The sequence below is a fragment of the Macrotis lagotis genome, chromosome 3, assembly GCF_037893015.1.
Source record: "Macrotis lagotis isolate mMagLag1 chromosome 3, bilby.v1.9.chrom.fasta, whole genome shotgun sequence".
Taxonomy (NCBI): domain Eukaryota; kingdom Metazoa; phylum Chordata; class Mammalia; order Peramelemorphia; family Peramelidae; genus Macrotis; species Macrotis lagotis.
This window is the reverse complement of record NC_133660.1, coordinates 291,989,205-292,013,987: the sequence shown is the minus strand read 5'-3', so window position 1 is coordinate 292,013,987 and position 24,783 is coordinate 291,989,205. Positions and strand designations below refer to the sequence as shown.

General features: G+C 36.1%; 1 protein-coding gene across 2 annotated transcripts; it reads right to left on the bottom strand.

Annotated features, from left to right (window-relative positions):
• Nucleotides 1-729: 729 nt before the first annotated feature.
• Nucleotides 730-5,000, bottom strand: LOC141516666 (olfactory receptor 5B12-like). Of its 2 annotated transcripts, none has more exons than XM_074227661.1 (2): nucleotides 4,971-5,000; nucleotides 730-1,671 (listed from the first exon to the last, which is right to left on the bottom strand). In XM_074227661.1, exons 1-2 carry the CDS (start codon nucleotides 4,998-5,000, stop codon nucleotides 730-732), a joined length of 972 nt encoding a protein of 323 aa, XP_074083762.1. The 2 variants fall into 2 exon arrangements, with proteins under 2 accessions (XP_074083762.1, XP_074083763.1); XM_074227662.1 differs by lacking the exon at nucleotides 4,971-5,000 and adding an exon at nucleotides 4,596-4,626 and having other exon boundaries at nucleotides 730-1,658.
• Nucleotides 5,001-24,783: the final 19,783 nt, after the last annotated feature.

Genomic DNA, 24,783 nt, shown 5'->3' with positions numbered 1-24,783 from the left:
CCATTATTGTCAGCAATCCTTTGGATTAATTATTACAGTTATGAGGAACATAAGCCACTTACTAGTGACTTACCCAGGGTCACACAAAATAAAGATGTAGATTTTTCCATTCAACTATATCATACCTTTTGCTGCTATCAGAATTTTTTAAAACTCCTTTGAAAATATCAATTGTTCTTTTTAAGATTTCAAAAAGAATCATCAACAGAGGATTGAAATTGTGAGGAAAGATTCATACTTTCCAAATTTCTAAAACTGGCAGGTGATTATATAAAAATGTAAGAAGCCAATTAGAGCAGATGTACCCCATCTTCAGGATGGAGAGGGAGAATTAAGATTCCTAGATGCATGGGAGAAAATTATGGTGTGCAATGCCTCACTTCCTGACAGGAATGTTTAGAGTTTTTATAGGGACAAAAGAGGGGACAGGAGGGACCCGGGGTGGGGGGTCTCCATTTTCCCTTATTATTTGTGCCTCTATAGCAGCTGTGATGACCCATTACAATAACAGATGTATAAGAAAATGATCTTGAAAATAATCCCAATATCTGTTTTGTCATTGTGTAAACACTGTCCTCACCAACCTGTTAAAATCCCCTCACAGATGTATTTCTCGCACTGGAGTCTTCTTTTTGTGGAATAAAATAATTGTTGGCTTCTAAAAAAAAGGAAATTATTTTGTGAAAACTGGAGACATTGTACTTTATATGCCTGTGGCCCTTTGTTAAATTAAAATTGGAGACCTAATGAAGACTTTACACTTTCAACAACTTTACTAAAAGCACTTTTAACTTCCTTGTTCCTCAAGCTGTAGATGAGAGGGTTTAGCATGGGGATGATCATTGTGTAAAATACTGAAGCCATTTTATCTGTGTCCATGGAATGACTAGAACTGGGCTGTAAATACATGAATATAATTGTCCCATAGAATATGGACACAGCTGTGAGGTGGGAAGCACAGGTCGAGAATGCTTTCTTGTGGCCCTCAGCTGAGCGCATTCTCAAGATGGCAATAAATATCACTATGTAGGAGGTCAGTATGATGAAAATGGCTAAAAAGACATTGAATCCCACAACAAAGAAAACCACTAATTCACTGATGTGTGTGTCAGAGCAGGAGAGAGCCAAGAGGGGTGGAATATCACAAAAAAAGTGAGGAACCACATTGGAATTACAAAAGTGAAGGCTGAAGGTGTCTCCTGTGTGAATGGAGGCGTTCAGAAAACCACAGAAATAGGAGCCAATGACTAGAGCAGCACACACACCAGATGTCATCTTGGTGGTGTAATGGAGGGGCTTACACACAGCTACCTGGCGATCGTAAGCCATAGCAGCCAGGAGATAACTTTCAACAGTGGCAAAGGCTACAAAGAAGAACATTTGTGCGGCACATCCATTGTAGGAGATGATTTTGTTTCCTGTGAGCAACTCAGCCATCACTTTAGGAGTAATAGCTGTGGAGTAGCCAAAATCTACCAGAGAGAGGTTACTGAGGAAAAAGTACATGGGTGTGTGGAGACGAGAGTCCCAAGAGATAATGACCACCATGCCCAGGTTTCCCACCAGAGTGATGAGGTAGATGACGGTGAACATTATGAAGAGGGGCACTTGAAGCTCTGGAGCATCGGTTAATCCCACAAGGATGAATTCTTTCACTTCTGAGCCATTTTCCATATACATATACATACATATATATATATATATATATATATATATATATATATATAATCTTTAGAGTTTTGTGAATCACCTGGGACAAGAGAAAAACATATAGCAGAATAAATGATGGTTGGGGATCAATATTTTGTGATATGCATAGAATCTTTCAAATAGGAAAGTGAACTTCTATTACATAAAAAAGATGTTTTAAAGTGAGTTTAACAATATCAATACTACAATTATGATTCTGTAATACATAGACTAAAAGCTAAATTTCCATTAAACTTTTTATCCTTATTAGTGAGCTTACATTTCTGAGCAGTTTCTTAATTTTCCTCTCCTCCATTGATCTTCATTGCTATTACAACTGAGTCACACATAGATGCAGTCTTACCCTTTATGTGACTATCATTCATATTTATTCCAACACTATGAGATAAAATTGTAAAATCTCTTTAAGCACAATATCCTTTTCTATTGAATATTCTGCTTCACTCATTTTTAACCTAGAGTTCCTTCTTATCAATACTCTTAACCAGTTCCTAAGTCCCTCCCTGTTCATAAGTCTATCTTATTTTCCTTCATAGGGTTGAATTTAGCCTGTGGTTAAATGGTTTAGTAAAACTCCCCCAGTTACCCTAGGATCCCTTCCCCCCTCCCCCCATCCTTTCACCTATCATGCAAATTCTAGGTCATACTTTACAATCTGCTTTTTCTAATCCTACAAATGTGATACTAATAAGTCCCATAATTGTGCTGACTGGATTTGCAATAAATTTATGTTAACTTCTCTCACTTGAATCTTCACTGGAATAAAACAATCATTTGTTCCCTAATTCGCCTTCTGCCCTACTCTCCAAAATAATCTATTCCAAAAACATTTTGTCTTCTATAACCTCCTACGTCACTTCATTTTATCAGAAATAGATGCTATTCCCCAGGAGCAGTCAATTCCTATTTGTTATTTCCCATTCCCTCCTCCTTTGTTCCTATTTTGAAGAAAGAGGTGGGTCTTCCTTAGCTCTACAAGATATAAAACTGTCCTCTAAAGTGAAAATCATCGACAATTGCATGGTGTGGGCCAAGAAATGGAGGGGATTAAGAAAGGGTCAAGAGAAACAGTAGTAAATGACTATGGTAATCTACTGTTTCACAAACCCAAAGACATTGGCTTCTGGGATAAGAACTCACTATTTGACAAAAATGTTGGGGAAAACTGGAAAATAGTGTGACAAAAGCTAGGCAAAGACCGATATCTCACACCCTATACCAAAATAAAGTCAAAATGGGTACAGGGTTTAGACATAAAGGGCAATTCTGTAGATAAATTAATAGACTAAGAAAGATTATGGGAGAGAGAGAGAGAGAGAGAGAGAGAGAGAGAGAGAGAGAGAGAGAGAGAGAGAGAGAGAAATCAATAGGGAGAAATTTTGTTATGGATTTTCATTTTCATAGTGATTTTCATTCACTAATAGAGAGGGATTTATTGCTGAGGTGGAAATCATGGGAACTTTAAGGGAAAGTGAGCAACAGATAGTAGAATTTTTGATTGAGGAAAAGAAAAAAATGAGCATAGTCTGTGTACTCTAGCTTTTTTGGAAAGCTGATTTCAGAGAAAATATAGGTGAGATCCCACTGACTCAAATGCTTTAGAAGAACCCATCCCAGAAGGGATTAGAGCTGTCTGAAGAAACAGGAAAATAATTTAACAAAGGAGGGAAAATGTGATTTGCACCAAGAGACCAACATTAGAACACAAGGCCCTATCATAAATTTTTATGCAAAAATAAATAGAATAGGGAAGCTAGAACATTGAAGAAAACAAGACGTAAATAACTTTGTGATATGTTCCTGTGAGAATAACATAAAGAATGCTAAAATTCAAAATGAGTTTAAATTGGCAAAGGAAACCATGAGCAAAATTTTTTAATTTTTAAATTATATTCAATGAAAAAGATTATTAAAAGGTACAAAAGATTTGATTAGTGTATAAGGGAAAATAATAAATGACAATAGAGAGAAACCAAAGCTTTTCAATATCTATTTTCTTTCTATTTTCTTTGCAAGTGAGAATTTAAATTGTAAATAAAAAAAACAAAAATTTCTAATAAGGGATTTGATTTTGATATTCTTGATGAATCAAAGTCAGCTGGTCCCAATAATCTACCTCCTTGTGTCCTGAAAGAACTGGTAGATGTAAATGTTAAGCCACTGTGAGTGATGTTTGAAAATTATGGAAATTGGCAGATGTATCACAAAATTAGAAAAAAGAGCCAGAAAGGAAAAGAACAGAGCCTGAAGATTCTAAATCAGTAAGCATGAGATATTCAAGGGATGTATTTGAAAAGATCACTTAAGATATGGATAACAAATGTCACAAAAAAAGACAGCAGTGATTAAAGCAATTAACAAGAAGTTATGCCAGACTCATATTATTTCCTCCATTTTTTAGACAGGAGTATATAAAAATAGGAGAAGAGAATGCTTTTACCACAGTTTATATAGAATTTAGCGATTCATTCAATGATAGAATCAGAATCTAGAAACTCAAGATTGTGGTACTAGGCTAAATCTAATCAGTTAAAATGCAATAAAAATAAGTCTTGTTAGAGGAGAACAAAAAAAACAATTCCCAGATATTAGATAGGTAGAGATAAGTAAACTTTTCTCTAAATAAGTAGTGGAATCTACCTTCTAAGGGGTCCTTCAAAAGAGTCTGGATAACCATTTGTGGACTATATGACCATTAAGGTCCCTCCAAACTCTGTGCTTTTCTGATCTCTTTTCTGAGCTCCAGTCCCACATCATAAACTGTCTTCTGGGTATCTTTGTATAAACATTCTATAGACATGTCAAACCCAACCTGTCCACAATAAGAACGATTATCCTCCCTCTGAAATCCAATCATCTTCCTGACTTCCTACCTTGAAGGGAACCACCAAGCAACCAAGTCAATCGTAAAGTCATCATCAAATCTTGAATTTATGTCAACTACTACATGTAATCAGTTGCAAAGTATTATCAATTCTACTTCCACAGTATCCCTTGCATGGGCCCTTTTATAGAGTCATAAAATTGTAGCTCTGGGCCATGCTCTTTTTACCTCTTTCACAAAATACTGACACATTCGAATTGGCCTCTGCCACAATTTTCTCTCTTCACCAATGCATCTTTTATAGATTGCTAAATTGATGTTCTTAAATTATGAGTTAATCCTACTTGGTGATACTCAAGGAACTTTCACTTCTCTATCCATGATCTCTCATCTCCCATCTAGGTGCCTTTGAAAAAAATTATTCTTCATGTGTCAAATTTTCTATCCCCTTTCTCTGTCTGAGCATTCCTCCTTGTCCTAATGGTGGTACTCATGTGCCAGCTCTTATATTCACAATCATTCCTATTTTTCTCAGTCATAGTGGCCTTCGTTTGACTGTTTTTATTGACTTTGCATACATTTTTATTGCTTTATATGTGTGCTAGCTTCTTACTGAGTGGGGTATATGTATCTTGAGGACAGGAATAGCTGTTATTTGATTATGTACATTCACACAATGGACATTTAATTGCTTGTTGAATTTAATTAATTAAATAAGTTAAATTGGACAAAGAAAATAGGTCATTAAGGAAATCAAGAAAATAATAACAATAATAATAATAAAAATAAAGAATTTCCAAAAATATTTTCATGGATTCCTGGATTTTGAATTTTCAAGGGAGATTTGGAATGGGCCATCCAGACCAAACTCCTCTTTTTATTGATAAAAAAGTTGAAGCCTAGAAAAGTTCATGCATCTTTCCAAGGTCTACATGTCAAAGCCAGATTTTGAACCAAGGTTCAGGTTCCAAATTCTGCTCTTTACAGAAAAGACTTGGAAGGAGTGATATAGCAGAACAGACTTCTACTTAAACCTCAGCTACTAAATGACTGTTTTCACATTTAGACAAGTCACCTCTCTTCATGGGGCCTTGGTTAGCTCACCTGTAAAATAAGTCTTTGCTACCTGAAAAACTCCTCACTTTGATCCATGGTTTTTACAACAATTTAATTCCCAATTTTGTCAGTTTTCTAAAACTATAAAGCTGAAATGTCATCTTTCACAATAGCAAGAAAAATTTGTTGAAAATTTTGAAATTCATGCTATACAGTTCTTGATAAAGTGCATTGAAATACAGACAATAGAGGCATAACTTTTCAAATATGTAGAGAACTGAGTCAAATTTATAAGAATGTATGTCATTCCTCAATTGACAAATAGTCAAAGGATATGAATAGGCAGTTTTAAAACAAAGAAAGCAAAATTATCTATAGCCATATAAAAGTGTCCTAAATAACTATTGATTAGAGAAATGCAAATTAAAATAACTCAGACATACCATCTCACACCTAACATATTGTCTAATATGACAGAAATGGAAATATTGGAGTGGGTGTGAGACAACTGGGGCACTAATGCATTGATGGTAGAAATGATCTAACCATTCTGAAGAGCAATTTGAAACTCTGTCCAAAGGATTATAAAACTTTGCATACCCTTTGATACAGCAACACCACTGTTAGATTAAATTCTAAAGAGATAATGGAGGGAGGGGAGAGAGAAATGGAGAGAGAGATGGAGAGAGAAGAATCTATTTGTACAAAAAATTAGTTATAGCAGCTCTTTTTGTGGTGACTGAGAATGGGAAATTGAAAGAATACCAGTGAATTAAGGAATGGCTGAACAAATTGTGATATAAATATGTAATGAAATATTATTGTGCTATAAGAAACGCTGGGCAAGTTACTTTCAGAAAATCCTGGAAAGATTTACATGAAGTGTTGCAAAGGAAAATGAGCAGAACCATTATACACAGTAATAGAAATATTATATGATGAACAAATGTGACTTAGTCATTCTAATACTATGATCCAAAACAATATCAAAGGGGAAAAAATACTATTTCCAGAGAAAGGAATGGTGGCATCTGAATACAGATTGAAGCATATTACATTTTTATTTTTTTCTTCCTTTTTTATTTTGCTTTGGCATTCCTGCACAAGATGACTAAGAAATGTTTTACACAATTGAACATATCTCATCTAAATCAGATGGTTTATCAACTCAGGAATGTTGGAGGAAAGGAGGGATAGAATTTGGAACTTAAAACTTTATAAAAAGAATGTTAAAAATTGTTTATATGTATAACTGGGGAAATAAAATATTAAACTGAATGAATAAGTAAATATCAATCTAAAAACATGATTATTATAGAGATGCTTTTTACATGACTGTGCACAAATGAACTATTTCAAATTGCCATCTCAGAAAAGAGAAAGAAAAAAGAAGATAATTTGAAACTGGAAAATTTAAAAAAAACAATCATTTTACATAATTGAATGAATAAAATATTTTTAGAAAGAAAAATACATGGAGAAAGAAATGATAAATATATGAATAAGTGGCTATTAGTAAAATAGTAAGACCATTCAAATTATGATGAGAAGACCTGAATTCCAGTTCTAATTTTCCAATTTCCTGCATTTGTAACAATAGGAGAAAAAACTTATTCTCTCAGAACCTTCATTTTGCTCATCTTTAAAATTACCTGTTCCTCAAGAGTATTTTCCTCCAATTCAATGTAAGTGCAGTCCTGGTAGCAAAGTGCATAGAGCAAAGAATAGAGTTAGCAAAATCTGTGTTCAGAGTCTACCTAGGTATTACAGTCTATATGACTCAGGCCAAGTCACTTAATCTCTTTCATCCTCAGTTTTCTCATCTGTAAAATGGTAACAATACAAACACCTGTCTCCATGGTTTCCGTGAGTATCAAATGAAATACAATGACATGACGTGCTTTGTAAACTTCAAAGTGTCAAATAAATGCCATTTGTTATTATTTTCTTTTTAAATATAAGCCATGGAACATTATAAAAATCGTGGTTCCAACTCTGCAATTTTTTCCCCTTGAAGTCATGAATATTCTGTTACTTTTTCATATGAGATCAGAGTATGTAGGTCTGAGTATGACCTGTCACAAATATATGAAATGTGTCACTACTATATGTTCTAATGTATGAAACTTTGCTGTTGTTCAGTTGTTTCAGTCAGGTACAACTTTTTGTGGCTCCATTTGGAGTTCTCTTGGCAAAGATACTGGAGAGGTTTGTTATTTTCCACTCATTTTAGGAGGCAAACAGGATTAAGTGACTTGCACAGGGTCACATGGCTAGCAAGTATCTGAGGCAAAAATTTGAACTCAGAAAAATGAGTCTTCCTGACTGCAGACTGGGTACTTTATCCACCGTGCTGCCTAACTGCCCCATATGAGACCTACCTGAGTTCTTTAGTTTGGTGACAAGACTCCAAGGATTCCCTTGGAGCAACCCAGTGCCTTCACTTAGAAGTCTTCAATGAGAAGCCTAAACCAGAGTACAAAGTTTTATTGCAAAAACCTTTTCCAGTATCTAGTGCCAAATACACAGAGCTCTCCAGGGTATTGACTGTTGTCCTTGATCACGTCGTTGCATGGATCTTGGGGGTCAGATTAATGGATGAACCAAAGCATAAAAGAACTGTTTCTGAATAAATTAATAAATGAATTCTGGGTGATCGTCTCATACAAGTTCATCCCATGTACAATAATAGTACAAATGAAGTCAAGAAAAGACTTTCTGTGGTTTGTGGCAAAGATCTAAGAGTGGAGTTTAAAAAACATGGGAGCATCATTGTCCTTAGGGGACAAAGATTCCTCCAAGGATGCAGAGCTCCTCATTCTGCTCCTCTGCAAAACATGTCAAAACACACTATAATCTTTGGGGACTCTTTCCACAATGATAAGGTAAATCATGAGAGTTTTCAGCTGTTGTTGTCAGGGATTCTCCCCAGTACTCAGAAGTGATTGCTCCCAGAAGAGTCAAGAAATAAAGACCATGAGCTCACTGGCAGAGATCTGATGGAGGCACCAGATGGACAGCAGGAAAACAGGCAAGGGATGAGACGAGTCCCTTGGGCCTCCAGCAGGTGGCTTCTCAGAATGCAGCTTGAATTTATTTGCCACTTTGAAATGTCTTGTCTAACGTCTAGGGGTTGGGGCTGATGGTAAAGGGGGATTGGTGAATTTTAAGATAATTCAATCTTAGTGATAATGAAAAGAAAGAGAATCAAAGAATCATTAAAAGAATAGAAGAATTGCTTTCTCTCAGGGAGAAGGAGGAGGGAAGAAGGGAGTGAGAAAAATGTAAAATTCAGCAAAAAAAATTATTGGTAAAAGCTATCATTGCATGTGGTTGGAAAAAATAAAATATTTAGATCATTCATTTAAACTGTTTAAAATAAAACATGTTGATAAGAACATGATACAATAGAGAAGGATGGTGTTGGATTGAGGAAGACATAAGATAATTCATGATTCTGCATAGTTAGCTTAATTTTTGGATAGCATAAAAAAACTCACTTGACTCATTCAGCATCCAAGTCAGCCATTTATAAAATTTATAAACAAGGGTTAAATCTGTCTAGGTAAAGGAAGATATTACACTGAAAGAATCTCATGCCAATGAAATCGGATTGGAGACAGTAGCTAATTTTTTGTAGCACATTTCTCATAACAACCGAGATAGGTCCTTTAGTGATTATAATCTCCAATTCATTTAATAATAACTTAGGTCAAGTAATCCAATGACAAAATGATATATGCACAAGGGCTATTTTCAATACTTGACATCACTCCCTGTTCAACAGCAAGAGCAGTTGAGGAATAGTAAAGAGACCAATGTCATTTGATTATAGTATAAGGGAGAGGCATATAAAATAGAAGAAGAATCCAAATGTATGGTGTGAGGTCTCCATTACAAAACAGAAGGTTTTATATTTTATTCTGGATGTGATAGGGAGACATTCACTTAGAAGTCTTCAATCAGTAGCCTAAACCAAAGAAGAGTACAAAGTTTTATTGGAAGAAAAAGGAGAAGCTAGTCTACTCATCTGATGGAAGTTAAAGAGGACATGGACCTTAAAGAAGATGTGAGGAGAAGAGTTGTATTATGTTTGTACCTTAACTAAAGGGATAAGACTAATTGTGACTTTTTAATGAAAGCACTCTCAATCTCTTTATTCCTCAGGTTATAGGCCAGAGAGTTCAACATGAGTATAACTATAGTATAGAAGACAAGCACTACTTTATCTGTGTCCACAGAATGATTAGAACCAGGTAATAAATACATGAAGACTACTGTCCCATAGTATATGCAAACCGTTGTGAGGTGGGAAGCACAGATGGAGGCTTTCCATCAACCCACAGCTGAGTGCATTCTCAAGATTGCAATCAAATATAAATAAGCAGGATATCAAGATCATGAGCAAAGTTAAAATGACAATGAATTCAAAACCAAACAAGATAACCATTTCACAGAACATGAGATAGCCACAAGTACTGGAAAATCACAAAAATATGATGGAACTGCAAAAGTCAAAGCTAAAAGTGTCTCTTGTGAGAATACAGGCATTCAAGAAAACCATAGAGATAGGAACCAGTAGCCAAATGGGCACAGACACTAGATGTCATAGTGGTGGTGTGATGGAGTGGCTTACAAACAGTTGCATGATGATCATAGGCCATAACAGTAAGTAGACAACCTTCAACAGGAGAAAAAACTGCAAAAAAGAAAAGCTGTGTAGCATACCCATCGAAGGAGATGGCTTTGTCCTCCATAAGGAAGATAGCTATTACTTCAGGAGTGATAGCTGAGGAATAGTCAAAATACACCAGAGAAAAATTACCTAGGGAAAAAGTACATGGATGGGTGGAGGTGGGAGCTCTACAAGATCAGGGCTTATCATCCAGGTTCCCCACCAGGGTGATGAGGTAGATGACAGTTAATCCTACAAGCATGAATTCACTTACTTCTGACATATTCTCTATAAATGCCATTGTGAAGTTGGATTATCCGCCTTTGACAAAAAAAAAGAAAGCATCAAAACTTAACATACAATGAATAATTTCAAGGGACGATTCATTGTTTAAGACATATTATATTGGAGCAGAAATAAGGGAGACCTAGGTGATTATCGTGGCAACTGTTCCAGATTACTCCAGTTCATTTTCCCCAGATCCATATTCCTTCCCAACTTGTATTTTTGTCTCCCAAGTTTAACAATTCAAAATGTGTTCCATCATAGCTAAAATTTGAGGTATTTCTGGTTTGGAGGAAAAAATAGCATGAGAAAATATGATAGTAAGCAGGGTGGGAAGACTAAGTCTTTATCAGGATCATACTTTGATAGTGAATTATTATAAACAGGACTTGTCACTGAGCCTCCTCCTTAGTAAATTGTGATAAAATTCTTTGTGGATGTTGGATCATTCACAGATAAACCTGGAATTGGTTCTGGTCTGTAACCAAGTGGTAAAAAGGAGTTTTTTTAGTACATTAGATATCTGGATTTATGGTAAATTTAAAACTTACTGACAATTGAGGAGAGTTAATTGCTGAAGGTCTCTAAACGGATCTTCCATCTTCTCTTGTCCAGAGCCTGCAGGAAAGCCAAGAATTCATAGCCCTGCTAGAATTTCCTCCCCATTTCTAATCCTCATGTTTCAACATACTCATTGTTTCTTCCTCAAACACCCTAACCACAATTTCTTAACTTACTCCTTTCACATAAACAATCCCTCCAGCACAGCTCACTTAAATCCAAGGGCCAAAGGCCATCTTATTGTTTCATTGATGTTTCCCTACAAATTCATCCTTGGATCATTACTGCCACCTAGAGCCTTTACTCCTATGCTGCTGAACAAAACTAGAGATGATCATGTAATTATGTTGACAGATTCCACTAAAACTTTTCACCACATAACTTCAACTGGGTTCTCATTGCTGCAAAGAAATCCTTTAACAACTTCCTAATTAATTGGCTTTTCCCCCTCACCACTATGCTTCTTCAAAATCTTTTTATCCAAGGGGCAGCTAGGTGGCGCAGTGGATAAAGCACCGGCCTTGGAGTCAGGAGTACCTGGGTTCAAATCCAGTCTCAGGCACTTAATAATTACCTAGCTGTGTGGCTTTGGGCAAGCCACTTAAGCCCGTTAGCCTTGCAAAAACCTAAAAAAAAAAATCTTTTCATCCCCAAGATGTTTTCTAACACTATCTCCACTTTCACTCAGTTTCATATGAAGATGTGACTCTTCTCCTGGTCAAGGTAGATGCTCTCATATTCATAATTGTCTAACTTTGTCCCATCTTGCTTAGCATATTAAACCATCAGCCTATTCTCTCAATTATTTTCAATGACTCACTGTCTACTAACTACTTCCTTACACCCTAAAATCATATCTCCCCCACTCTCAAATAATTCTCACATGATCCATCCTCTCCATCATCATTTATGTCCATTCTTGACTCCTTTCAGCAGCAAGAGCTATGTTGAAATTCCTTACAAACAAAAAAATAATCCAAAATATTTTTAAGACTAATCAATTCTACTTTTATAGTATCTCTCACTATGACCTTTTCTCACCTCTGATATGGAAACCACCTCAGTGTGAGTACTCATTACCTCACACCTAAATTATTGAAATTGCATGTGGGTTGTTCTTCCTATTGCAAGTTTCTCTTCATTGTGGTTCATCTTCTACTCAATTGTCAAAATGATTTCCTAGATCTGACCATGACATCTCCCAACTCTTGTCTCCCTATCACATCCAGAATAAAATATAAAATCCTCTGTTTTGTAATAGAGACCTCACACCATACATTTTGATTCTTCTTATATTTTATACACCTCTCCCTTATACTGTAATCAAGTGACATTGGTCTCTTTACTATTCTTCAAACAGTATACTCTAGCTTCCAATTCTGAGAATTTTTCAATGACTATTCCCCATACCTAAAATGCTCTCCCTCTTTATTCCAACTTCTGACTCTTCTGTATTCCTTCAAGTTTTAGCTAAAACCTCATGTTATATAAGATGTCACTCTCAAGTCCCCTAATTCTATTTTTAAATCAGAAAAATTCCATTTTCTAATCCTTTCATTCCAAACCCCCCCCCAGAAAAAAATAGAGGAAGGGAGGGAAATAAATCTTATAAACATCTTTAGTCAAATATAAATCATTGTGTACCCTGAGTCCTTCATTTCTCTATGAGAGGTGAGGTTATGTTTCATCATAAATCTGGAATCATGGTTAGTTTCATGTCGCTTGGGGGGTCATTTTAAATATAATCCAATTTTATATGACCTCATTTGGGTCCTTCTTGGTTAAGATAATGGAGTGGTTTGCCATTTCCTTCTCTAGCTTATTTTATAGATGAGGAAACAGACAAACAATGCTAAGTGACTTGCCCAGGATCACAGAGCTAGTCAGTGGCTGAGATCAGATTTATACCCAGGATGGCGCAGTTTATGATAAAGTTATTTCTTTAACATATTGCTGTATAATTTCTTCTCATGCTAATCACTTCATTCAGCATTAGATTATACAAATCTTCTCAGGTCACTTTGAAATCATCCCTTTATCATTATATACTATAAGATATCCATTCCTCATTTTTCGGCACCCTTTGACTCTAGCATCAGCAGACACTAGACAGCTTCTGTCTCTTTATTTCTGCCTGAAAAAAAAATAGACTCACTATGACTTTTTCTGGATTTCCCCATAGGATTCAGTCCTGTGTTCCTATCAATATAACTTTATGTGAGACTAAATGAAAGATCGATGAATCTTAAAAATAGAAAGCTGTTAAAGTACAGTCAAATTTTTGGTCTAAGCCTGAAATGTCATCAGAGTAGGGAGTTCCCCATGTGGAAATTCCCTCCACAACCACAGAAAGACAATCTGTAAACCATTGTCACGAACACTCTTGACTCTATGGACAAAAAAGTAAATTGAATCCCCAATTTATAGTGGAAGGAATACTATTTGGTATCAGAAGATCAGCATTAGAATCATGCCTACACCAAAGTGCCACCTTCCTCAAGACACTTGGTCCTCTGGGCCCAAGTTCTCTCTCTTTGTAAAATAAATGGTTTGTTCTTTACTAGCTTCTAATATCCTTCTGCAGCTCTGAATTGAGTATCTTAGCCTCTGCTCTGAGATACAAGATTGCTGCCAATCTGTAGGGAAGTGATTCTCAAACCCTTAGTCTGATGACAAAATTGAAACTGGAATCAATATTGGTAAAGGCTGAAGTTCAATGCTGGGGGGTCTGTTAATTGCTCTCTAGTCTCAAGGATAGACCAAAGAGAACTGTTACTTTGGTGCAGGGTGACTCCAGAATTTCTGGCTCTTTGGCTCTTCCCTACCAATTGCCTTTTGTCTTCCTTGCCATTCTGCTAGCTTCTCTAGACTACTTTACGAACGTGCTTTCCTCTCAATTTTTCCCCTTGTACTGTCTCCTCCCAAAAGCTATTGCTTTTCCTAAGTCCTCCCCATAGCTTTGGTCTCATTATCAGTTCACACTGACCTGAAGCAGTACCTCGCCCTGACTCAGAACTGAAAGAAGCTAGCTGAAAAGCATTGAATTAAAGGCAGATCCAATCTCTGTCCTCATTATGGAGCTAAGGAGAGTGGTCCCAGAACAGTCCTTAAGAGACATGAGGGCCTATCAGATGCAAAGATATTTATAGTTTTCCTTTGGAGATCTCTACTTGAATTTTGAAAACAGAAGGTAAATCAGCTTGAGAATCATGTTTTATTTATTTTAACTTGTTTTGAAAATGTCCTTTCTAAAAAGAAAAAGGAAATGCCCTTTTTAAAAATTAGATTCATGCATGGAAAGGGACTGAAAACTACCAAAATCAATAATGGGGGTAGAAGAAAATGGCATTGTAAATTTTTATAGGACTTTTTTTCAAGGCAATAAACATACATTGAGACTGTGAAAGTCATCTAGCAGAGAAACTACAGGTTTGTTTCTGATCAAAAAAAATTTTTAAAGCCTAGATCCTGAGTAGTAAATTGGTTTTTTTTTCAGGAAGCTTTCTTGTGAGCAAATGAAATCACATTAGACTTTTCTTTGTAAGTTCATTAAGCATGTCATTAAGCTTAAGTTAAAATCTTATAACTTTACTCTTTTCTTTGCAAAGGTAAGAGACTATTTTTAGATACTATCAGAGTCCAATGATGCATTGGTTAGTTTTTCTGAACTGAGATATCATATATGGGGAAATGAATGTAGACTGGTCTGCTTATAATCTTATCCTAAGTCAAAACTCCAATGTATCAGAATAACTGTCTCTTGCACCATTGGTAGAAATCATTTGCCTCCCTGATTGCTTTCAAAGTATATAGAGTAGAGATATGAGATCTTTGCACCAAGTGTCCAACAAGAACCAAAACTTCTGTTTACCAAATGTCCACTTAGAATTCCTAATTCCTTAAAAGGGGCTCATCAAAGTTCAATGCTCATAATCTTTCTTGCTCCTTTTGTAATTAGGTTGCTTCTATTTTCCATTGACTTATCTCCCTGTGTATGATACATTATATGTATATATTTATATATAAATTTGATATATTTGTGTACATATATACATATATTTCTTATCTAGGAAAAAGTAAATTTCTTGAGAACAGAAACTAGTTTGTCTGTTTATGTTTACTTAGCCTACCACAATGCCTGCAAAAAAGTGACCAGTTAGCAAATAGCAGCTGAATTGAATTAGTTGAATGAGTTAAATTGTATGAAATGTATGAAATAGGAAGATCTCACAAACAACAATGAACATCAACCACCAGTAGTAGTCTTCATAAATTCTTTCTTTCATTCGTCATAGATGACTTTAAAGATCTTCTAGTACAATACCCTCGTATTTTGGATAAAAGAACGGAGTCTCAGAGAAGTTTGTGAACCAGTGTTCACAAGGCATGACCCAGGTTGGAAGTAAGATACTTGAGTTCCAAAATCCTCGTTCTATAGAAATCTGGTATAGTAGGAAAAACTAGACAGCTGAGAGGTGAGGGCTTCTACTACTAACTTACTCTATGACATTAAGCAAGTCTCTCCTACCTCTTACACCTTCATTATATTTTTTTATATTTATTTTAGGTTTTTGCAAGGCAATGGGGTTAAGTGGCTTGCCCAAGGCCACACAGCTATGTCATTATTAAGTGTCTGAAGTTGGATTTGAACTCAGGTCCTCCTGACACCAGGGCCAGCACTCTATCCACTGCTCCACCTAGCCGCCCCTGTTATCTTTCTTGAAAAATGAGGATGTACTAGATGTTCTTTTCTACATTCAAACCAGTAGAGTAGGATCAATGTGTTTATCAGCATTAAAGTCAAAGAGTAATCTGATAGGAAGACCTCTCAATAAAATTAAAAATATCATTTTTTGTATTAGCTGGAAAACTTTAATATAAAGTGCTTTGAGATGCACAGGAAAAAAAATTAAAAAATCGTGAACAAGTGGCAACTTATATAATGGCAAGACTATTTGATTTACTAGTAAGAATAGCTAGGTCCAAATTCTGATTTCAGTATTTCTCATACATGTCAATGAAGAAAAAGTCATTTTCAAACCCAGAGACTCTATTCCTTGTCTGTCAAATACGATGAACCATAAGATCTTTCCCAGTTTAGTGTTATGATATACTGGCAGGTAGTTAACATAGTGAGGTAGTTGGGTGACTAAAGGACTAGAGCACTGGGCCTGGAGTCAGGAAGAACTGAGTTCAAATTTGACCACAGATGCATACTATCTGTGTGATTTGGGGCAAGTCAATTAATGTTTGTTTGTTTTAATTCATTGGAAAATGAAATGACAAGCCATATCAGTATCTTTGCCAAGAAAACTTCATGAACAATACTGGTGTCCCATGAGCCTCAGGGTCATAGACATATCTGGAGAGTCAGTCACAAGGGAACAAGCACAGTTGATCAGCAGAGTATATGGAACCAAGGATGTTGGTTCTATACCGAGTCCCAGACACTTTCTTCCTGATATGGCAATGGGAAAATCATTGAACTTCTAATAGTCTCATTTACTTCATTTGCAAAAGGGGCATAATAATAGAATAACAAAATACCATATTTCCCCATGTATAGGATACTTCTTTTTTGAAAAATTTGGGGTCTAAAAAACTGGGAGCATCTTATACAATGGTTGTAGATTTTTTTTAACTTGCATTTCCTGCTTTTTTGCACTTATTATCTTTGAAAAGTTACCTGTAATTTTGTTACCAGTATTTTAGGTTAAGTTTTGCCACTTTCTGCCTAGAAATGCCTCAGAAAAGATTTTTGTACAATGCTGAATTCAAGTGTATCCAATTTGCAAACGTGAATGGAAATTGTGCTGCTGAACATCAATTTGGTCCTCCTCCAACTGAGAAAGAAGAAACCCAGCTGAAAACACCCTGGCAAAGGAAGGCCATGAGAGGCAAGTCAGCCAAATGGCCTGAGTTAGAGAGGGAACTGAAGAGATGGATTGAAGAGCAAAGGGCCAGTGGAATTTCAAGGTCCACAAAGATGGTTCAGCAGGAGGCCAGAAGAATTTCTGGTGAAAAAGAAGTGACTGGTTTCAAAGGAAGATATGACTGGTGCTTCAAGTTCATGAAACAGAATGGACTGAGCATGTATACATGCACCAGACTTGCCCAGAGAGGGCTTGTGGTCAACCACAGACCAGAGCACAGGCAGGAGAGCAGGCAGAATCTCTCCTAAAATAGCTATTCATTATCAAACACAGATGAGGAAAAGCTGATGGATGGGAGTTTTGACAGTGATGAGGAATTGTATGAATTTTATGATGAATAAAACAAGTTCAATAACCTTATGTAATACTTTTTTTTCAAATTTCAGGCCCAAAAATTAAGGTGCATTTTATACATGGGGAAATATGGTGTTCAAATTCTGGTTCTGCCCCTTATTGTGTGACCTTGACTACTGATCCTCTGTGAGTCACTTTCCTCATCAGTAAAACCACATGTCATGTTTCATTATGATTAATTGGACTAACTTAATGATGTCTAATGAAAATGGAATTCAAATCTAACATTCTGAACTCTTTTCATCCCCCACTTTGTTCTTTCATATACCACTAGTATTTTAAATCTAATCAGGACCAACCCAAGTATTAAGATCTGCCTATATCCTTCAGGATGAGTATTAAAATTCCAAGGACTAGGAGTAGCAGAGCATCTTCACTTTCCCATCTTTCATAAGAACTCAGACTCTTGGAAGAGAAAAGAGGTCCCATGCTATGATTTCTTCCTTTCATGGTAATAAATAGTCAGAGCATAATGACAATTATCCTCAACTGCTATTGCATGGATTTCTATACAGATAGTTATCAGCTTCACTAAGGTACAGAATTATTTTGAATCAAACAAAAAAAAAGAATAATGGGCAACCAGTTGACTTTAAATGAGTCAGAATGGTTCAGACTCCCAGCTGCTTCCATGTTGCCATAGAAAGGTTTGAGTGTGGAGCTATAAAGGAAAGAGACTTCAAGCATTCTTTGGGGAATATGCTCCAGTGATACCAAGCACAGTTTCTTCTGATGGCACACTTGTTCCTTGGAGACAAAAATCTGATTTCTTAGGGACGTCACGAGTATATTCAACTGTTGCTATCCGGAGTTTTCGGCAATGCATTAGAGGACATGTAATATCAAAAGAGAGTTAGAAATAAATAATAAAAAGAAAACACAAATCTTACATTGCATCAGCTTGTTGTAGACAACAGACAGGAAAGAGAAACATGATTAGTAAAAGACAAGTCCCTAAGGTTCCAGGCATTAAGGCTTCCCACAAAGCCACATAATTATACTGGGTTCTTTAAAAAGAAATGTCTGTCTGCATCCTTTCCACGTAATCAGCAACTGTAAAAGCTGATCACATGGCAGATGGGGGTTGAAATAGTACCATAGTTTCCTTTTTTTCAACTCACAATATATCTTAAAGCAATTTCTATAATTCAATATTCAAATCTCAGAATTTCTGTTAATAGCAAAATCATGAGAATAGTAGGGATGATATGTAGGTCACTCTTCAAGCAAGTGCCTCTAAAGGCTAGCAGTTTAGTCTGGATCATAAGGAGAATAAAGACCTCATTCCAGCATGTATCTCTCAAATTGAATGGTTTTCCTAATTCTATTTTAAGAGATAAACTGACAATTTCACATTTATAATCTGAGCATCTCAGAGAAGGAACTTATTTCAGAGGTCATTTATTCCATTTATATCCTTGAACAGAAATTCCTTTTTTTAAAATTTCAAGCAATTCAACTTCTACTTGAAATGTCCCAAAATCCATGAAAGAGAAGGTCCTGAGGGGAAAGAAAATGAATATATGGGGGAGAGGAGTCCCAGAAAATTAGGACTTCCATCTCTAGGTTTCCCCACCAGGGAAATGAGATAGAAGATAATAAAGATTATGAAGTTGTTAGGCATAGTTACTAATTCCACAGTCATGATCTTCTTCAGTTCTGAGCTACTTTCCATAAATATTTAAGGGATTTGGCTAATCTACCTGAGACAAGAGAAAAACAATCAGCAGAATAATTCATGACAATGATAAATCTTTCGTGACATTTATGGAATCATGTTTGTTTGTTTTTTAACATGAAGCTGTGAACTTTTATCATATTTAAATTTTGATTTTGGATTAAATTTAACACCAAGATATCCATGGTCAGTTGCGATTCTTCTGTACAAGGGACGCAAAGCAAAGTTCCTTTATACTTCATGAAGCTCATCATAAGAATTTTATTTTACAGAACAGTTTCTCAACATCCCCAACTTCCATGACCTCCACCTTCTCTTTTTTACCCATGCATAGTGATGCCCATATCCTTGATTTGATGGTCAAATCCAACTCCAGGAATGACATTTATTAAATCACTCTCTTGGATGACAACCTCCTATTATTTCATCACATATTCTACCTCTCCCTTCTTTTATCTACATTTGTTCATTGATATAGTCATCAGTCCCTATTTTCCTATCTACTTATCAAGTTGATTTCTGGGGGAGTTGGGAGAGAGGGCAAGGGGATAATAGAACCAAGAGGGCAAAATGGAGTGAGCATTTTTGCTAAATTCTTCCAAAACAACTCAAAACAACCTTTAAAACCATTTGATTTAATTCAATTCAAAAAGATTTCTGAGTGTGATAATCAGCAACAAAAATGTCACAATACATGATCTTTTTCCAACCCAGGGCAGAAAGAATGGTCTCCATATACTGGAATTAGAGCTGACCAGGAATCAAGTATAGTGAAAGAGGCACAGTTATGGGGTTATGAAAGTAGTAGTGGCATCATAGCAGTAACTATCCCTGGAAAGTTCAGTATACAAGGATGGTTAGGTGTTCAGTTGAATGCCTGATCAAAAAGATTTTGAGATATCTCTAATACAGCATTAGGTACAGGAATAGATGTAATTTGGCAGCTCTTTTGCCTATTACCTATTTCTAAGGTATAGTTGATGGTAGAGAGGGGGGAAATGGAAAAAAATGAGTGAATAACAATTTAAAAGTTGGTCACAAAAAACTACAGTAATGAAAAGGAAGCTCAAGAAATAGATTCAGAAGAAGACATTTGCTTGAAAATATCCATAAGCATAACCTCAAAGAAACATGCAGATTGGACACAACCCAAAAAGATTTCTTAGAGAAGCTAAAAAATAGGTGTTTTTGTTTTTATGTCTGTTTTACCATGTGATCACAATAACTTTGGATGATAGACTAAAACTGATGACTTTCTGCAACTCTGCCTCATTTAAAGCCAATTTATGCAAGAATCAAAAGACATTACTCATACCACTTTACCAAAGTCCTATGGAGACAGGCAAGTGGTGAAACAGCAAGGACAGATATACTGGGAGCTGTAGTAACAACTCTGCACACAGGTAACCCATGCCATAGGGTCATTTTCCCACTGAAAGTAGCCATGAGATTAGGCAGCCCCCCCACCCCCAGTGACTGGGGCAGACCAAATTTTGTTTTTGTTTTTTATTTTTGGTAAGGATATGGACTTGCCCAGAGTCACACAGTTAGGATTATTAAGTGTCTGAGATCAGATTTGAACTCAGATCCTCCTGACTCTAGGGCCAGTGCTTTATCCTCTGTGCCATCTAGCTGCCCCTAAAGTAGGCCTTTTAAGATTTGCACTGGCCACATTCTGGCATGAGGAAGGGGCTAGAAAAGATGCCCTAAAAATTTTCTGCTTACCCAACCCAGGCCTAATTAATGAAACAGGCAAGGATTTCACCCTATAGTATGACACACACACAAAAAAAATCTACAAATCTTCTTCAAAAAAGAAGCATCAGAGCATGGAATGTGTGCATACACGTAGACAAAACAAGATCCAATAGTCTTGAAAAATGAACAGATTTTGTTGCTAGAGAACTCAGCAGGTATATGGAAATAGTAGCCCTGAGTGAAAAAAGGTTGGCAAATGAAGATCAGTTTACTGAAGTTGGAGTTGGATACACATTTTTCTGGAGTGATCTCAGCTGAGGTAGGTTTTGCAATCATAACTTATCTAGTCTACTTGAATGCCTACCAAAAGCAGTGATTGTCAGGCTCATGACAATGAGATTGTCACTGAAATGAAAACACCATGCCACCATCATCAATGCCTATGCTTTCACGATGATGAACCCTGATGAAGTCAAAGAAAAATTTTATGAAGACAAGGATACCTTTATCATCAATATGCCAAAAAAGAATATGTTTATAAATTCTGGATGACTTAAATGCTGGAGTAGGCTTAGACTACCAGACATGGTAAGGAGTCCTTGGAGGAATGGAGTTGGAAAGAACAATGATCACCTACTACTGAAGATTTATGTATCTCATGATCTTCTCATCACAAATACTGTTTTCCATTTACTCAACCTCAATAAAACATTGGCATCTAATAGACTATGTGATTCTAAGGAAAAGAGATAAACAGATATGAGAGTGACAAAGACAATGTGTGGTTCAGAGTGCTAGGCTGATCAAAGACTCATCCTCTCGCATTCACATTCATATTTACATTCTCATACACCAAGCAGGGGCCCCAAGCAAAATGACTACTAGAAGCATTAATGTCAAGAGATTACAGTATCTCTGAGCAGGAACAGTTTGTTACTATCTTGGAGGAAAAACTAAGCTAATACATAGTTGACAGAAGTGGAGCAGAAAAAGAGCAGGCAGCTTTCAGAGAATTTGTGTATAGTATTGCATTTTCTCATCTAGGTCAGAATACTCACAAATATCAAGACTTATTTAAAAAAACTGATGAGGAAATACAGAAGCTGCTAAATGAAAAACAAAAACTCCATAGGGTTTGCCAGCAACAATTCATCCATTTCTAAGAAGGAAACATTTAATTCCATCAACAGTACCACACAAGTGAAGGTTAGAGGGAAGTAGGACTATTGGCCCAATAATAAGTCAGTTGAAATTCAGTTCTATGCAGATACTAATAATTCAAAGAGCTTTTATATTGCCATAAAGGCTATTTCTGGGTCAAAGACCTATGGTACATCTCAACTACTCAGTGCAGATGGAGCCACAGTGATCAACAATAGGGGCATGATCCTAGAGAGATGGGTTTAATATTTCCATAGTGTTCATAACTGTCATCAATCAATACAGAAGGCGTTACCTCGTTAAAGTCAATCTATCCCTAACTGAAGTTCCAACTGAAGAAGAGGTTTTGAATGTCATTGGCCTCCTTTCAAATGGCAAAGCATCTGATGCTGATTCTATTCCAGCTGATATCTACAAGGTGGGGTGTCCATTGCTTATTCAAAGATTGACTGGAATTTTCCAAGTTATATGCCATGAAGAGGTTATCCCCCAAGAATGCAAGGTCCTCTGCATCATCCATTTCTATAATGGTAGAGGGAATATATTATCCTGGACAATTACATGGGTGTTTCTTTTTTAGTCACTGCTGTGTAAGATTCTTGCCAGAATCCTTCTCAATAAATTGATGTGACACCTGGAAGATGGTCACCTTCCTGAGAACCAGTGTGACTTCAGAAAGAGTTGAGGAACAGTTGATATGGTATATGAGATATCTAGAGTCTGGTCATTCTATATTTTTATACCACATTCAGTATGATGGATATAATAATCTGGAGTTGCAAAGGATTCAAGAACATATATATATATATATATATATATATATATATATATATATATATAATCTTGAAACTCTAGTGCAAATTATTTACAATTCTATTCTTAGCAGCCTATCTCCAGTTTTTAGTGGTCCTAGATACTTTTCTGACATTAAATGGGGATTCACCTCTATTTTCCATGCTCTTCTCTGGTGCCTAGAGAAGACAGGAAAGTTAAGATAAAAATACTGTAAGAGGAAAGGCACATGTGTGAAGCACTAAGAAAGCCATAAGGACAAATAAGGTTCTAAGGCCAAAAAATAAGCTTGTGTTAGAATTTGGATCTGTTAACTACAGTCCTCTCTCCCCTTTTTACTGTTCTACCCTATCCCTCACTAAGACCATTGAGGAAACCTTACCCAAGGTCTTTTTTTAATTAGCCATCAGATAGATCCAGTACAACTCCAACTCCAAAGAGTGCTGAATTTCTTGTCAGAGGAACTAGATATCTGCCTCCCTCCCTCCTCTCCTCCTTTTTTCCCTTCTTTCCTTCCCTCTCTCTAATAGTCTTTTCTTCTCCAACTGTGCCTTTACTATCTTCGTGAATTTTGGAAAATCACTTAATCTTTCTAGGTCTCAGTTGTCTCTTTTGTAAAATGAGGGGGGGGGGTTGGACTTGGCCTCTGATGTCTTTTCTAGTTCTAAGTCTATAAGCTGTGCTCCACTAAGATCACTTAGCATCACTTAAGCTTGCAACATGGTGCATGGTGTGATGGATAAAGTGCCAATCTTTGAGACAGAAAGACCTTAATTGAACTCCTTCTTCTAATATATATTGTTTGACCATGAATATGATTCAACATCTTTTCTTGCCCTGCATGGTCTATAAGACTTCAATATATGGGCAGAGAGAATTTCTATATTGGAAGTCCCTCACAAATCATCAAAGTTCAATTCCTTTTTTGCCCTAAATTACAAAAATAATAGCAACAGCAGTAATAACCCTATCCAACCATTTCCAATTCTAGGTGACTTTCCCTCTTCTATATCTATATTTCTATACCATCTATCTTACCTCAGCTTCCTGACCTTTAATAATAATCATTTAGGATCATAGACTAAAAGTTGGTTTCTCATTTTTACAGTTGGAAGAACCCATGCTCAGAGAATGGAAATGACTAGCCCAGGATCATTTCACTGGTAAACCATACAGCCTTGCAAAAAAACTAAAAAAAAAAAATTTGACTTGTCAGAGTGAATGTGAATTGAGACAAGAGCTCCAGAGCACTTGCTATATTTATAAAAGAAGTTAAGAGTTCAACACAATACAATAGAAATCAGAAACAGAGTGTTATTAACTAAAACTGATGGATACAGAAAATAAAAGATATGAAAGCTATTTGAACTAAGGATTATCTTTTATAACAAATACCAGTGAATGATTGATTAGAATAATTATCTAAGTCATCTTCCCTGCTATGGACATCAGCCAGTTTGCAGTTTTTAGCAATAAGATAGTGGCCCATCTTGTGCTTCCATTTTAGCTTTTCTTGAAGTCTCTTGAAGGCATTCTAACAAATTACTCTTTTATTCTAAATTATTCAAACTCTGTCTACTCAAATAATGTCTAATTGTCTACTACATTGTGAATGACCAGCTTCACATACACGCAAACACACACACAAACACACACACAAACATACACACACACATGCATGCACACACATAACAGTTATATATGAGATTCCAGAACATTCATTTCCACTCTTAATAAACCATAGAACAGTGGAACCATAGGTGACATTAGGACCATTTTGTCAAACTCATTTATTTTATCAATGATGAGGTGGAGAACCAGAGAAGTGGTGACTTGAAGCTCACAGTCAGAAAACTGAATTTGTTGCAAAGTTGCAAAGCACTTTGATATGTATTAGTTCATCTAATTCTCTCAACCACTCAATATACTCCATGGGACCCAAAAGGACCATCCTGATTTTTCAGTTGATATGACTTATACAAGGTCACAAGGCTAGGAAATGGCTGAGCACTCAATTCCATTCAAATCTCCACAATCATTGTACTCCTCTACTCTC

Excerpts from the sequence above, each read along its gene's own strand:
- LOC141516666 (XM_074227661.1), bottom strand. The coding sequence starts at position 5,000 with ATGCTCAGACAGAGAAAGGGGATAGAAAAT. Across the intron at positions 1,672-4,970 it reads AGAGAAAGGGGATAGAAAAT|GAAAATGGCTCAGAAGTGAA; the intron begins TTGACACATGAA and ends TATATGTATATG.